The following is a 13,876-nucleotide window of genomic DNA, read 5'->3' as shown; positions in this document are numbered from 1 at the left end:
AAATGCTCTGGGACCACGCTGGCACCCCTCCTAATGACTAATTAAGCAATTGGAAGTTTCCAATTAGCTTAATTATTTAGTAATACTCACCTTCTGAAGTGCTGTCTTCTGCATACAGCGTCGGGACCTGGTCTCCTGCAGCAGCGGTGAGTGTGTCAGTGTTTATGTGTGCGTGTGTGTGTGACCCCCAATGTGTGTGTGTCCCCAGTGTAAGTATGCCCCCCCCCCCGTAATGGGCGCTGGGAGAACTCCATCTCCCAGCAGCCCCCTCCCCAGTGAGAAGATGAAGGGGAGGCCACCGGGAGCCTCAGAAACCACCGGAGACCCTCGGTCAGGTACTTGTTTTTTTACGCGACGCAGGGTTTTCAGCTCTGACAACCCCGCAACCACTTTTTTTTTATTGGATTCCTCGGGTAACGGGAGTGTGCATACCCACGGTAATCCACAATTGGGCTCAAGGGGCACAAGGTTTTTTCCTCACTAAACCTCGCACCCAATTGAATATGCTCCAAAGTCTGCTAAGTGTTTTCTGTCATCAGAGTGTATAACCCTTCGTGATTCCTGACTGCATAAAAGGTTATAAAAAACACTGCTATGTCAATGTGTATAAATAATTCAAAATTACCAAATGTGTTTAATGTCAGTACACCATCTCCTTTAATCTATTGTAGCAATGTGCAGATAGCTAAACAGAAATCCTCTGTCCTGGAACAATGAAAACAGGCAATACCAATCAATAGACAAAAATTGATACATTCAATCTAATCTGTGTATATGTTTATAGATTTTTTTTTTTTTTTAGTGGAAATAACATTCAATACAGATCCAATTAAGCACAAGGGAAAGTACAATTTTAAATTACGGGATTAAAAAAAATAAACAAAGTAAAAGTATTTTCAAATGTATCTCTTATCCAGTCTTCTGTAACCCCCTAACCTGATATTTCATAATAGACTCATTTACTATTTGTCAGACATATTTTTCTTTTACATTTGTCTGACACAATTACAGTATGTTTTGTCAACTTTCTGCTGGTGATTGTACAGTAATAAGTATAATAATGAAACATCGCGGGTCCATAGACCATGATATAAAAATACTGACCACTAAGCCTTTCCTAACAGAAGGGTGCCTATATTACATCTCCCTTGTAGCATATATCTTACAACATTAAAGACTCTAATGCACTTTGTCTGGGTCCTTTTGGCAGTAAAAGAATCTTCACAGTTATAAAGCTGCTCCTGTTTGTTGGCACTATGGCAATGAAATTAAATAGGTCTTTGCACAGTGACACCGTGTGCAAGTAGCTGGTGAGTATTTTGCAAAGTGATAAAAACAAAAATAGCCACTGGTGAAATCTAAGGTGATTGCAGTGATGTCCGAGAGATCAGTCCAGGGCAAGCAACGGCTGAGTGTTCTCACTATCTCTGTGCTCCTGGTGCATCAATGTGCCGGGTTCTACCACCGACTGGGACCTGTATGAAAAACAAAAACATAGACCTTATAATCACTGGCTACTAGATACCAACACCTACAGGGTGTGAGCAAGCATGCCTTGTTTCACTGTGCCATTGTACATGGGGCAGAACTGAGTTTTTAATGAGCCCACTCATGTGAAAAACCCATAGTTGCCCACTTTCCTGAAATATGCAGAAGACTCTTTTGGGGAGCTCTCCTTCCAAGAGAGCAGGCCAGTCTCTTGGTTCCAACTGAATCACTGGGGTAGAGCTGTAGTATGCATTTGCTGTGAATCACGTCACTGGGACTTCATGACGGTACTCACCGCACCATGGCCCCTGCACACCACCCTCCCTCTTCTCTGAGAATTGTGCAATATGCCCTTCTCCAAATATGGTTGCTATTGTCAGGTTTTAAGATACAGTAAGTGGCATTTTTAAAGTAAACCTGCCATCCACACACAGGGATGGGCTGAATTAATTTCCATGTTTCATTAATTAATTTAATTAATTTCATCAGTTTCCTAGGAACAAATAACTATGAATATTATTCAGGAAGTGTCTCAGTGGGGATATAGTCAGGATCCCGGCGGTGACCATCCCCCACGGGCACTATGTGCAAGACGTCATAACGTCTCTCCCATAGTAACAAGGAGCGGCGGACGGCAGTGGACGCAGGATCCGGGCTTAAGGTAAGTAAACTGTTTTGGTTTTTTTTTCTGTGTGTTTTGTGTTTCTCTATTACAGGCAGAGCTGGATTTAGACCTCACAGGGCCCTAGGCAAGATATTAGTTAGGGGCCCCCTCCTTCAAACAATCCTGTGCATATGTTACAGTAGGTGTCACTGGAGCAAGACACTCACATCATTATATGTATATAAACGGAACTCAGAAAGAGGCTAAACGTCATCTTGCATGGACAAACATCATCATTCCTGGACTGATGATGTTTGTCCATGCAAGATGACGTGCAAACTCGAACCTATCCGAGCCTGCACATCCCATATATATATATATATATATATATATATATATATATATACATACACAGTTTTATATCTCCAAAGGAAACCTGTCCGACCTCTGGAAAGGAATAGGCGGCACTCTTGAATCCTGACGAAAAAGGTCTTAGGACCTTGAAACGTTGACTATGTATTTAATCCATCGGTGATCAATACACTTTTTTTTGGAGGCAAAAGAATGCCACCTATTGTTTTCCACACGGGGTGGGACAGGTTTTCCTTATCTTGCTCCACTGACACCTACTGTACTATATGCACAGTTACTACAGTCTTCGTAGATCACATTATATATATATATATATATATATATATATATATATATATATATATATATATAGAACAGCACAGGACCGGCACTCTTTACGAAAATACCACTCAGCCGGGTGCCCCCACAGTAGGAAAAGTAATATATATTGAAGCAGAAGGTGCGGCACTCACGGACCAAACTTGAAGTATACAACGGTGAACCAGGTAATAACGTTTCAGTCTTTTATAACTGTCTTCAGAAAAAAAAATTTTTTTTTCCTTTTTCTGAAGACAGTTATAAAAGACTGAAACGTTATTACCTGGTTCACCGTTGTATACTTCAAGTTTGGTCCGTGAGTGCCGCACCTTCTGCTTCAATATATATATATATATATATATATCATCCTGGTTCAATGTGTATACATATATACATACACAGTGTGATAGGCGACACGGGATGAAAGGGGGTCAAATGAACAGAGGAAGAGGAAGACAGGAGGAAAAATAGTGTGAGACTGTAGGAAAGGGAGAAGAGCAGAGGGAGACGGTAGGAAAGGGGGAAGAACAGAGGGAGACGGGAGGAAAGGGGGAAGAACAGAGGGAGACGGGAGGACAGGGGGATAAACAGAGGGAGACTGTAGGAAAGGGAGAAGAACAGAGGGAGACGGGAGGAAAGGGGGATGAACAGAGGGAAACGGGAGGAAAGGGGGATGAACAGAGGGAGACGGGAGGAAAGGGAGAAGAACAGAGGGAGACGGGAGGAAAGGGGGATGAACAGAGGGAGATGGGAGCAGGTGAGGGAACAGAAAATAAGATACAAATACCTACACAATAAGTAGTAACTCAGTATATATATATATATAGATATATATATATATATTCTAGTGACATTGTAAAAACTGTTCATAAATCCAATGGGTGTCAACAGGTCAAGTCTTGACCTAGTGACACCTACTGGATATATGCAGTTTTTACAATGTCCACAGATGAGAAAAATAAATGATGATAATAATAATAATAAAAAAAGATATATATATATATACATACATACACACACAGAGTATATATATATATATATATATATGCATTTTCATATCATATATATATACATATATATAATTAGGGGCCCTACCTGCCTGGCCTTGCTGGGTGCTGCTGGTGAGCAGCGGCGGGTCTGGAAGGCTGGCAGTGTGGCTGCTGAGGCTGGCTGCGGACAGGGCGGGGGGAGGGGCGCGGGGCGCAGACCCGGTCAGTCACTTTGTCTCTGGGTTTCTTCATGTCTGCAGGCCGGAGGCCGCGCCTCGTGCAGTCCCTCTCAGACAGCCGCACGGGAGAGGAGGCGGGACCGCATGACGTCATGTAACACGGTACTCGCGCAGTGCTCCTCTGGGAGCGCTGTGAGCCTGTAATTTCTAAGGACAAAGGGGCCCGTCCACGGGCCCTAGGCGAGCGCCTAGGATGCCTAGCGTGAAATCCGGCCCTGATTACAGGGGACACTACTACAGGGGCTACTGGGGGCACTTCTACAGGGGCTACTGCGGGCACTTCTACAGGGGCTACTGGGGGTGAATAGATGTTATGCGCACGCTTGCGGCATCTATTGACTGGAGAAAGGGACTGGGAGCATGCCCAGCAGCTCCAAGAGCACTGGGCATGTACCCAGCATGATTGGAATTACGGGGCGGCACTTGTGATTATGGCTTTTCCCATGAGACCACACCCCTTGCCTTTGTCGGGTGCACGCACCTTAGGAGGCGCCAAAATGTATCTTCGCTTACCAAAAATATTAGGCTCGGGCCGGCCCTGATAATGACCATTGCTTGTGCATGCAGTCCAATCTGGTCGATATCAACCAGGTTACTATAAGGTCCCGTGATCGTTGATTGCAAGTCGTTATAGTCGTTTGGGGGTTAGTGGTGTCCTGGATGATCAATATCGATCATCCAGCACATGCAGGACGATCAGACAATAATATCGTTATTGTTGTCTGATCTGACCGTGTGTATGCTACATAAAAATGAAGGTCCATCTATTAGATGTATGTAGTCTATTAGAGTCATGTGTTAAGCTATATATCTATACCTAACATAATAATATAAGGATTTTTTTGTTATCAAATTTGAATGAATGCATGATTGTATTTGTGTGAGGGCATTTATAGCTGTCCAGTACATGAAATATATTCCCTCTTTATATTACACTACATTGAATAAATATAATGGTTCTGAAATGTGTATAATTAATCATTTCTATCTCTTAGATGGAGGGAGCCTTGTGATAGAAATTGAACAACTGAAACAAAATTTTTTAGCTTCAATCCAACAGTGTAATGGCCATTTTCACTGGTTTATATTGCTACTGCCTTTAATCCTTATTTACCTAGTTGGAAATCATCTGAATAATTTATGTGGGTGAATCACTAACCGTTATAATGTAATGAGTGGATACAGTGGCGTCACTGGGGTTGGTGTCACCCAGTGTGACAACAGTGCCTGAAAAGGGGGCATGGCCTAGTGAGAAGGGGGCATGGTCACATGACACCCAACATTTTTGCCACTCTGGGGGCGTGCCCAGCACTCCCGCAGATGCTGGTCTGCACCCAGAGACTCTCCTCACACTGCCGACTCATCCTCAGTGACCGTTACCAGCTCCAGGTCACAGAGGAGGAACCGCCAGTTTGGTGTCACCCTCTTGAATGGTGACACCAGATGCACTTCGCAACCCCTTACTGGATATAGATCTGTGGGCAGTGGGGGCCCCTTTTAACAACAAATGTTATTACCAGCAGCATATTTGTTTACTATTGCAGTGATACTAATGAATATACCACTGGTATTTAACATTACGGTCCAGGAGCATAAAGCAAGGGAAACCTTTATGATTACTGGTGCTCAGACTATGCTAAAAGATCTATAACCAACAGCAACCAATCAGATATTACCTTTAGTTTTTAAACTAATAGAGAAAACTGCTTACGTGATTGGTTGGTAGGTACAGGTTATGTCACCTTTTTTTTGCACCATTTTATATTTGTCTCCTGCTACATTACTGAGACAGCAGTGACCCAATGATGTAAGCTGACTTCACTATAACATAAATATATTCCTGGCAGTGGTATTTAGTGGCTCATTTTCATATGCAGTTAATTAAAACCTAAACTGAGAACACTACGTGTTAGGCATATTGAGCAAGACATTGATCTAACTACGGAAGGAGATAAATATGAGCATAGAAAGACGTTCAACAAACTACTGTACAGAAGACCGCAGTGAGGATCCTGCTTATTGTATAGAAAATCACAGAAACCTAAAGCTGGGTACACACCTAAAGATTTTCTGTCCAACCATCAACTAGTTGATTGGTTGGAATGAAAATCTGGTAACGTATGGAAGTAAATGACAATCAGCAATTTTCTCCCAAACGCCGGAAAATGGACAAAAACTGTTGTTTGAACAAATTGTTTACATCAAACATTTAACAAACTTGTCTGACGACCATTTTCATCTGTTTTCTGGCATTTAGGAGCAAATTGCTGATCATCAGTTACTCCCATACGCAGGGCCGTTTCTAGGGGCAGGAGACCCGTGCAATCGCGCGGGGCGCGCCGCCCAGCAGAAACAGCCTGTTAACTGCTGGGCGCCCGCTGAGATTCAGTTACCAGGGGGCGCCCGGCAGAGCAGAGCAGCCGGAGAGACGGAGCCTCCGGCTCCAGGCTCCCCCAGTGTGCACTATGGGAGGACGTCATGACGTCTTTCCCATAGTGCAAAGGAGCAGCCGAGCGGAGCGGACGCTGGAGCGGGGTTGAAGGTAAGTATTAGTGTGTTTTTTTTATGTGCAGGCAGCCTGGACAATACTCTGGGGGCACTTCTGCTAGGGGAGATACCACTACTGGGGGCACCAGGGCACTACTACTGGGGACATTACTCGGGGGGCACTTCTACTGGGGGCATTGCTTAGGAGGTGCCACTACTGGGGGCATTACTCAGGGCCCAGGGGCACTACTACTGGAGGCACTACTACTTGGGGCTTTACTACTTTGGGCACTACTACAAAGGGAGCATTACTATTGGGGGCACTAATACAGGGGGCATTAATATTTCGGGCAATACAACTGGGGACACTACTACTGGGGCACTACAGCAGGGACCATTACTATTGGGGGCATTACTGATGGGGGCATGACTGCAGGGGGCACTACTAATGGTGGCATGGCATAGGGGGCACCACACCTGGGGGCACTACTACTGGCTGCACTGCATAAAGGGCACCACTACTGTGGGCTCTGCATAAGTTGCACTACCACTGTGGGCACTGCATAAGGGGCATAAATACAGGGGACACTGCATATGGGGACAACTACAGGGGGCACTGCATAATGGGCACTTTTGCCTGAGAGCCAGTGGGGGGGGGAGCCTAAGACCTGTCGGGATGGAATGGCAAGGGAGGGGGCTGGAATGAAGTGTGTATTATGTGAATCTTGTTTTTTCAATGTGTTTTATGTGGTTCTGGATTTAATAATGTATTTGAGGTGGATGTGGTTTTAAAACGTAGTTTATGTGCCTCTGGCTTTTCCAATCTATTATGTGGAAGTGGTTTGTTGCAGTGTATTATATGTGGATCTGGCTTGTATTTTCAATGTGCTGGATTCGCTCCCAACGCACTAAAAACGAGTGTGATGCAAGGTCATACTTCTGCAAATGTCACACCAAAGGCATGCACACAGAAATTCGGTGTGGGCTTGTGACAGCTGGGCTACACCCCATTTTTTGAGCGCGCACCTACGGCGCGCGTATGCTGTCTGGCTTTTGTTTAGCTACATATATTTTTCAGCGCTTTGCCTCTGACAGGTTTGCCACCCCTGGGCTCAGTAGTCACAGTGGCTGACATTCTGTGGTCTTTCGAGATCACACTCCCTTACTGTGATACCACACCCCCTCACGATGAGGCCACGCCCACTCCACAATATTACTGCTTCGAGGGGGGGGGGCGCATTTTGAGTGCTCGCACTGGGAGCCTCAAACCCTAGAAACTGCCCTGCCCATACGTTCCCAGATTTTCACTACAACCAATCAACTAGTTGGACAGGAAATCTTTACGTGTGTATGCAGCTTAACTTGCTTACCGTGATTAATATAAAAAAAAATGTATGTAAAAATAAAGGTGTAATAATCCATAACAAGAATCAGAATGGTATTTTTTAGTTTCGTCTAGAAGATGAAAATAAAAGTCCTATAACTATAGCAACTTTTAACCTGGCAAGATTCCCAACATAGAAACTGGAGAATTTATAACATGTCCTGAAGTGCCTAAACTATACTCATTTCCAGTTATGTCTCTATTATACCGTTTTTATACTTTTATACCGAAATTCCGAGTCTGACCCGGAGGTTGGAACAGGGTTCCAATCCGGATCAGACCCGGAATCTCCCCGGCGCTGACCCAGGATATTCCCGAGTCGGCGCCGTTCACACCGGAGCCGGGACACTGAGATGACGTCATCTCCAAGCGCCACTGAAGCCGGCCAATCGGCAGGCATGCGGCACGATCCAGGTCACGTGACTCGGATCGCGCCGTTTACACTGGAGGGTTTCACGGGTTATTCTCGTGTTAAACCCTGCAAGTTACCTGGGTTGGATTGACCCGGCAATCCAACCCTTTCCCCTTTTACACCAAGGAGGTACCCGGGTTAACCCTGCAATAACCTGGGTTTTAGCTCTGGTGTAAAAGGGGTATTAGATAGCCAAGATTGTCCCAAATGAATTGGGACTGTTGGTAGGAATGCAACTTGATTCTGTGACTTTCCAGTGCAGTTCAGTAGATGAAAGCAAGCATCTTTACCATCCTTTATATCAGCACCAGCTTTAATAAATGCCCCTTATATCTGCCACTGTTACAAAAATATGCATAAATATTCTACTTTAAAAAAAAACTGAAAGTACTGCATAGAATACAGATTGCTTGAAACAGCGTCTGGAGGAATAATAAATGCAATTGCTATTTTAATTGCAGATATGTCCTTGGTTGAGGTCAACATCATTAATCTGATTGCAATTCACAGCTGCTGCTGTCAATTCACGCTTGTTTCTTGTGCTACAGGCTGGAACAGAGCTGAGAAATATTAGGTTGCTTGTTTCCCTTTCATTATAGAGGTTACGTGTATTTTCTGTCATGTTATTTAGTTAAACAGTATGCACATAAGAATTATGCACTGTATATGTTGAAGCCTCTAGATTGATTTTTTTTTTTGCTCAGATATCTCCAATTGGCTATTGGTCTGTAGAATTGCAAGTGCTGACCTGGTATCTGAGGCTGAGCCGAGAATAAATGTTTTATTATAGCATGTGTTTCTGTAGGCCAATATAGTCAGAGGATTTGCTCACATCGCATTCCATTCCCCATCCTCCTCTCTGATAGTCACTCATACTGGTGCCTGCATGTGAGCTAAAAATGCTGCTTTTGCGAACATTGTTTAACACCAGCAAATGTGTATAATGGATTCAGGGATTGAACAAGTTCTATTGAAGACCCGCACCCATTTCTGCATGTGTCCTTTGGATGCTGCCTGCTTTGAACACTTACATACGTTTCAGGTGTAAGAGCAAGTTGAATATTGCATGTTACGTCACATTTCATTTCTAGTGAGGTTGGTGATTTGTTAATGCCTGTGGGTAACCGGCTACACATTAAGGGCCTGATTCAGATTTGCACGCAGTCGGATGTAAGCGGCCAATGTTTTGAGTCTGGGCATGCGCCTGAATCGCACTGCGTCTGTGGCCCGATGGTTCCTGCTTGGACGCAGAGAGAGGCATTTTCAGTGGGAGTTTCTTGGTGGTAACCGGTGGCTGACCAGGCACACACTGGTGTGTCGCGGTCAGCAACTATGGCCTCAGCCGCAGTTGCTCTGACATCGTCGGCCATGTTTAGGCGGAGATTCTGCGCCTCCTTAGGCCTGGTGCAGTCTCCGATAGTGCTTCCGACGTGCAGCTGATGTTGCATCTTAATGCGCACAGCAGCGGATTAGCACCCCAGTCTGTGGGCATCTCTAGACGCAGTCGCACTACAGCAAAAGATGCAGTCACGGCTGCAATAGTGTGCACCAAGACTCATTTATGGATGCAGTGCAAATGCACTAGGTTATTTAATAAAGATAGCATTCACAGCAGTGGCGTAACTATAGAGGGTGCAGTGGATGCTACTGCTATGGGGCCCTGCCGCTTGGGGGGCCCGGGACCCAGAAAGCAATCCCACTGCATTTTTTTCCTTGTTGTTTTAAAATTACTAGTGTGCCCATGCGCCAGACTCTGGGCCCGGCAGTTTACTAGTAGAAAAGGGGGTAGGGGAGGGGTGTCACCGGCAGTCAGAGACTGTAGAGCTGCATTCATTGTGTGCACGGAGCCTACAGAAGAACTTGTGAAATGATGACATCATCCTCCCGTGAGTCTTTCTGTAGGCTCCGTGCACACAATGAGTCAGGAGTCTGGAAGCATACCTCACTGCAGCAGTGGTTGACGGACGGACGGGGTTGTCGGAGTCAGTGCCACTCTCTTCCTCCCTCTCTCTCTCACTGATTCACTCTCTCTCTCTCTCTCTCTCCCTCCCTCTCAGTGGGCAGAATTCAATTGTTTCGAGCCCCCTTTGCGCCCAACTGAGCTATTCAATTGTTGCTCATGTCGGGCGCGATCAGCTGTCAGAGCTCCATTTCAGCTCGCAGCCCCAGTTGGGTGAGAGCTGAAATGTGCAAAAAATGACCTGTTTGGCGCCCAAACATCACTTTTCGAGGTCGCACCCAGCACTTTGGTCAGGGGTAGCTGCTTTACGCGGCTAAACCCGACCAAGTTGGGCAATGACCAAATTGAGCAAGAAAAACGGTAACAATTGAATAGCGGGCCGCGATCTCCTGTCACTTTAGATGGATATCCGGACCGTGTAAACAATTGAATTCCGCCCTCTCTCTCTCTCTTTCTCTCCCTGACACTATCTCTTGCTCCCCTCTCTCTTTCTCTCTCCCTCCCTCTCTTACACTCGCTCTCCCACTCCTTCCCCTCCCTCTCTCTCTTGCTTCTCCCTCCCTTTCTCTCTCTGACACAATCTCTCTCCCTGATACTCTCTCTCTCCCCTCTCATCCCTTTCTCCCTGACGCCCTCTCTCTCTCTCTCGCTCCTCTTTCCTCTTTCTGTCAGTCCCTCTTTTTCCATGAAACTTTCTCTCTCTCTCTCCCTGACCCCCCCCTCTGTCTCTTTCTCTCTCTCCCCATGATACCCTCTTCATCTCTCTCTCACTCCCCTCACTCCCTTTCTCTCCTGCTCCCCTAAGGGGCATTGTAGTGGCAATGGCCGGGGCAAACAAAATTATAGTTACGCCCCTGATTTACAGAGGTGTAGGAGCTGGACATCGACTTTCTCTTTTTAAACTGACTTTTTATTTTTTCCACTGCATCTGTGTCAGTGGTTGGGTCACATCTTTTACTTTTAATGGACGGCATTTTGCATACTCCAGTTGTACTGCTCAGGGAAAGTCTATTTTTTAGGCACTTTTTGACAAATGTAATAAGACATTCAAACTGGTTAAAGTTTAATAAAGACAGCTTTAATGTCCCCTCACTCTCATGATTAATTCAAGACATAAATGAAGCTTAATTGAAGAGTGTATTAAAAGAGGATGGAAAGCTCAGACTTCCAAGTGACGTTGTACTGCTTTCACCATGTATGTTTTCATGTGTATATCTCTAGCCGTATAGACAGGCTCTGTATGATGGCACTTCCAGGAATTGGGAATTTGGTGGGCACCCTGGAATGCTCCTGTCGGGCTAGGAAGGGCACTCAGCGCCTAATGAGATGTGTGAGTCTTGCTCTGTGTAAATTACCATTACTATGTTTATGATTGTTTTTAAAATATGTAATTTGCTCATTTTGCAGTTCTGCATTTTTTTTTTTTGGGGGGGGGGGCATTTTGGTGTGACCATAGTAAAACCTGGAGATGGAAATGACGAACCGCTGTTAATCAGGGAGGCACTGACCTCTGATCTCTATGAATGCTGATTTCCTCTCTGTGATCACCAGAAGACAACCAGCATTAACTAAACATGGATTGGCTATTGTAGATAAGGGAGAGACATCTGCCATATGTAACGGTTACTGAGGATGGCTGTACGAGTATGATGGACGTTGCAAATTGAAATAAATAGCAAAAGAAACCTACAGAATATGGGCATAGCTCAGGACACAAAACACAGGACAGTGATCTAAACTTTGCTCAGGCTATAAAATCAACAACATTCTCTCTGGCATTATTAAGGTAATGCAGTTATAATTAGAATTATCTGATAATGAGGGTTAATAAGGAGTATACCTGTACATGAAAGCAAAGTAAATATTGAAGAGAAAAGAGAGGAAATTGTCCACAAGTGATTTAATTGGTACCTCAGTCTATTTAATTTCACCACCTGTGCTCAACCATGGGTATCTCTAAACCCTGAACTGTTGGGGTGCCTTGAGGACCGTGTTTCGGAACCTCTGAGCTATTGGGTGCTGCTAGTCAGAGGCTACTAGTGATCAAATGGGAATTGTATACTGGTCACGTGTGATATTATTGGCAAATAAAGAAATTTCCTTTGAGAACTACCATTATTTCTAGAATCTGGACCTGGCAGGCACCATGACTCTGGCAGCTCAGAAGTCCGACTGTCCCCGGACTACAGCACGTCCAAGAGGGTAGGAGCCACCGCTGTTTATTGCTATACCCTGGAAGAGGATAATCCAAAATCGAAAGCTCATGTATAATGTATACCACGTTTAAGGTCAGGTGGAGAGCATTGTGTTGGAAGGAGGTAAGCAAATATAATATTTAGAAGTAAGGTCATAATGGCCAATAACAGTGATGTGAGGTGAGGTCAACGGCGGGGGAGGCACACATGGAGATGGGTCTGAGTGCTGGGAGCCTATCTCACCCCCTACTCACTATAGCGCTTCCCTCATTACACTAAGCTTCATTGTCCATTGATTCTCCCACCTGCATCACTGTGTCTTCTCTTGCTGCTGTTGACTGGACTGAGTGATCTCTGATCTCCAAACACTGCAGTGCATTTCTGGTCACATGACACATCCAAGGTGTCCATCAGTGCTCAAGGCACGCCCCCCCCCATACTCAGAGGCATGCCTCTATTAGCTCTGAGCTGTTGCTGCCTCATCTCTTTTCTCCCTGCAGTCAAAATATGTCAAAATTGGACTGCCTTAGCTAGTGGCCACATGACACCTAGCCTTTGAAGAAAAGCTTCAGGGACGTAATGTCTGCTCACACACTAGGTGGCCCTGCTCAAGGAGCAGTGCAGTCACACTGGCTGCTAGGAGGGTCATTTGTAACACCTCATGCTAGCAATCTTCCTATCATACAATACCCTAAAGGCTCCAGGGAAGTATATTAGTGTCAGGTCTTGTAGTTGTGCTAGTTTGCATTTACACAAGAACCTGGGAGAACAAAGGACTGTACTTTTGAGCCTGGGAAGGGTGGGGGTTGCTGAGGGTGTGGAACTATAATACTCAGCAGTCCACACTGCTAGGTGTTCACTCTGAGGGAATAGCTGAGAGCTAAGGAGTGCTCCCCATGTCTGTCTATGGTGGTCTCCCTCCACACAGATCCCCTAAGATCTCAGCGTAAGATACCTTAGGATTCTGACTTTCTAACCTTTACTTATCTGTAATCAATCTGTACATTTATTATTATTACTATATGTATGTCTTGTTTATTTACCTATTTTTCTTGTAATTTAACCCTGGAGATATTTCTCAATAAATACTAAAACTTTATCAGCGTTATCTCTGTGCTCTAATGAATTCACATGCCTGGAGAGGCCCATGCTATAATTGCGTAATCACTGTGAGTTTAAGTGTCTGGCGAATGTAAGAGCGCTATTTTAATACTCTTCGTGGTGGCAGCTTAAGTAAAACCCACGTAACAAGCACCCAGCTACATCAGGTTGGCGTATCTGAGCGCAAGCTGGGCACGGTGTCGTGACACAAGTCAATATTGAAGAATATTGTGTATAATGGTATACTGTACATTACTTCCAACTGTGTATTTACTGAAGAAAGTAAATACACAGTCTGATAATGATTAATAGCAATAACCATTTCCCATCTTCAAATAATAGTTGCGA

At 44.8% G+C, this 13,876-nt stretch overlaps 1 protein-coding gene across 2 annotated transcripts in view; it reads right to left on the bottom strand.

The window, feature by feature from the left end:
- Nucleotides 1-647: 647 nt before the first annotated feature.
- CLVS1 (clavesin 1) overlaps nucleotides 648-13,876 on the bottom strand; it is a 153,760-nt gene continuing 140,531 nt past the window's right edge. For both annotated transcript variants that reach the window (XM_088469354.1, XM_088469355.1), the window contains exon 6: nucleotides 648-1,475. In XM_088469354.1, the coding sequence (XP_088325480.1) occupies nucleotides 1,388-1,475 (88 nt within the window). In that variant the 3' untranslated portion in view covers nucleotides 648-1,387. The remainder of the gene's footprint in view (nucleotides 1,476-13,876) is intronic.

This window comes from Taudactylus pleione, unplaced genomic scaffold (assembly GCF_031769625.1).
Source record: "Taudactylus pleione unplaced genomic scaffold, aTauple2 ptg000090l, whole genome shotgun sequence".
In the NCBI taxonomy this organism is placed as follows: Eukaryota; Metazoa; Chordata; class Amphibia; order Anura; family Myobatrachidae; genus Taudactylus; species Taudactylus pleione.
Note: the sequence above shows the minus strand (reverse complement) of the source record. Positions and strands in the feature narration are given on the sequence as shown.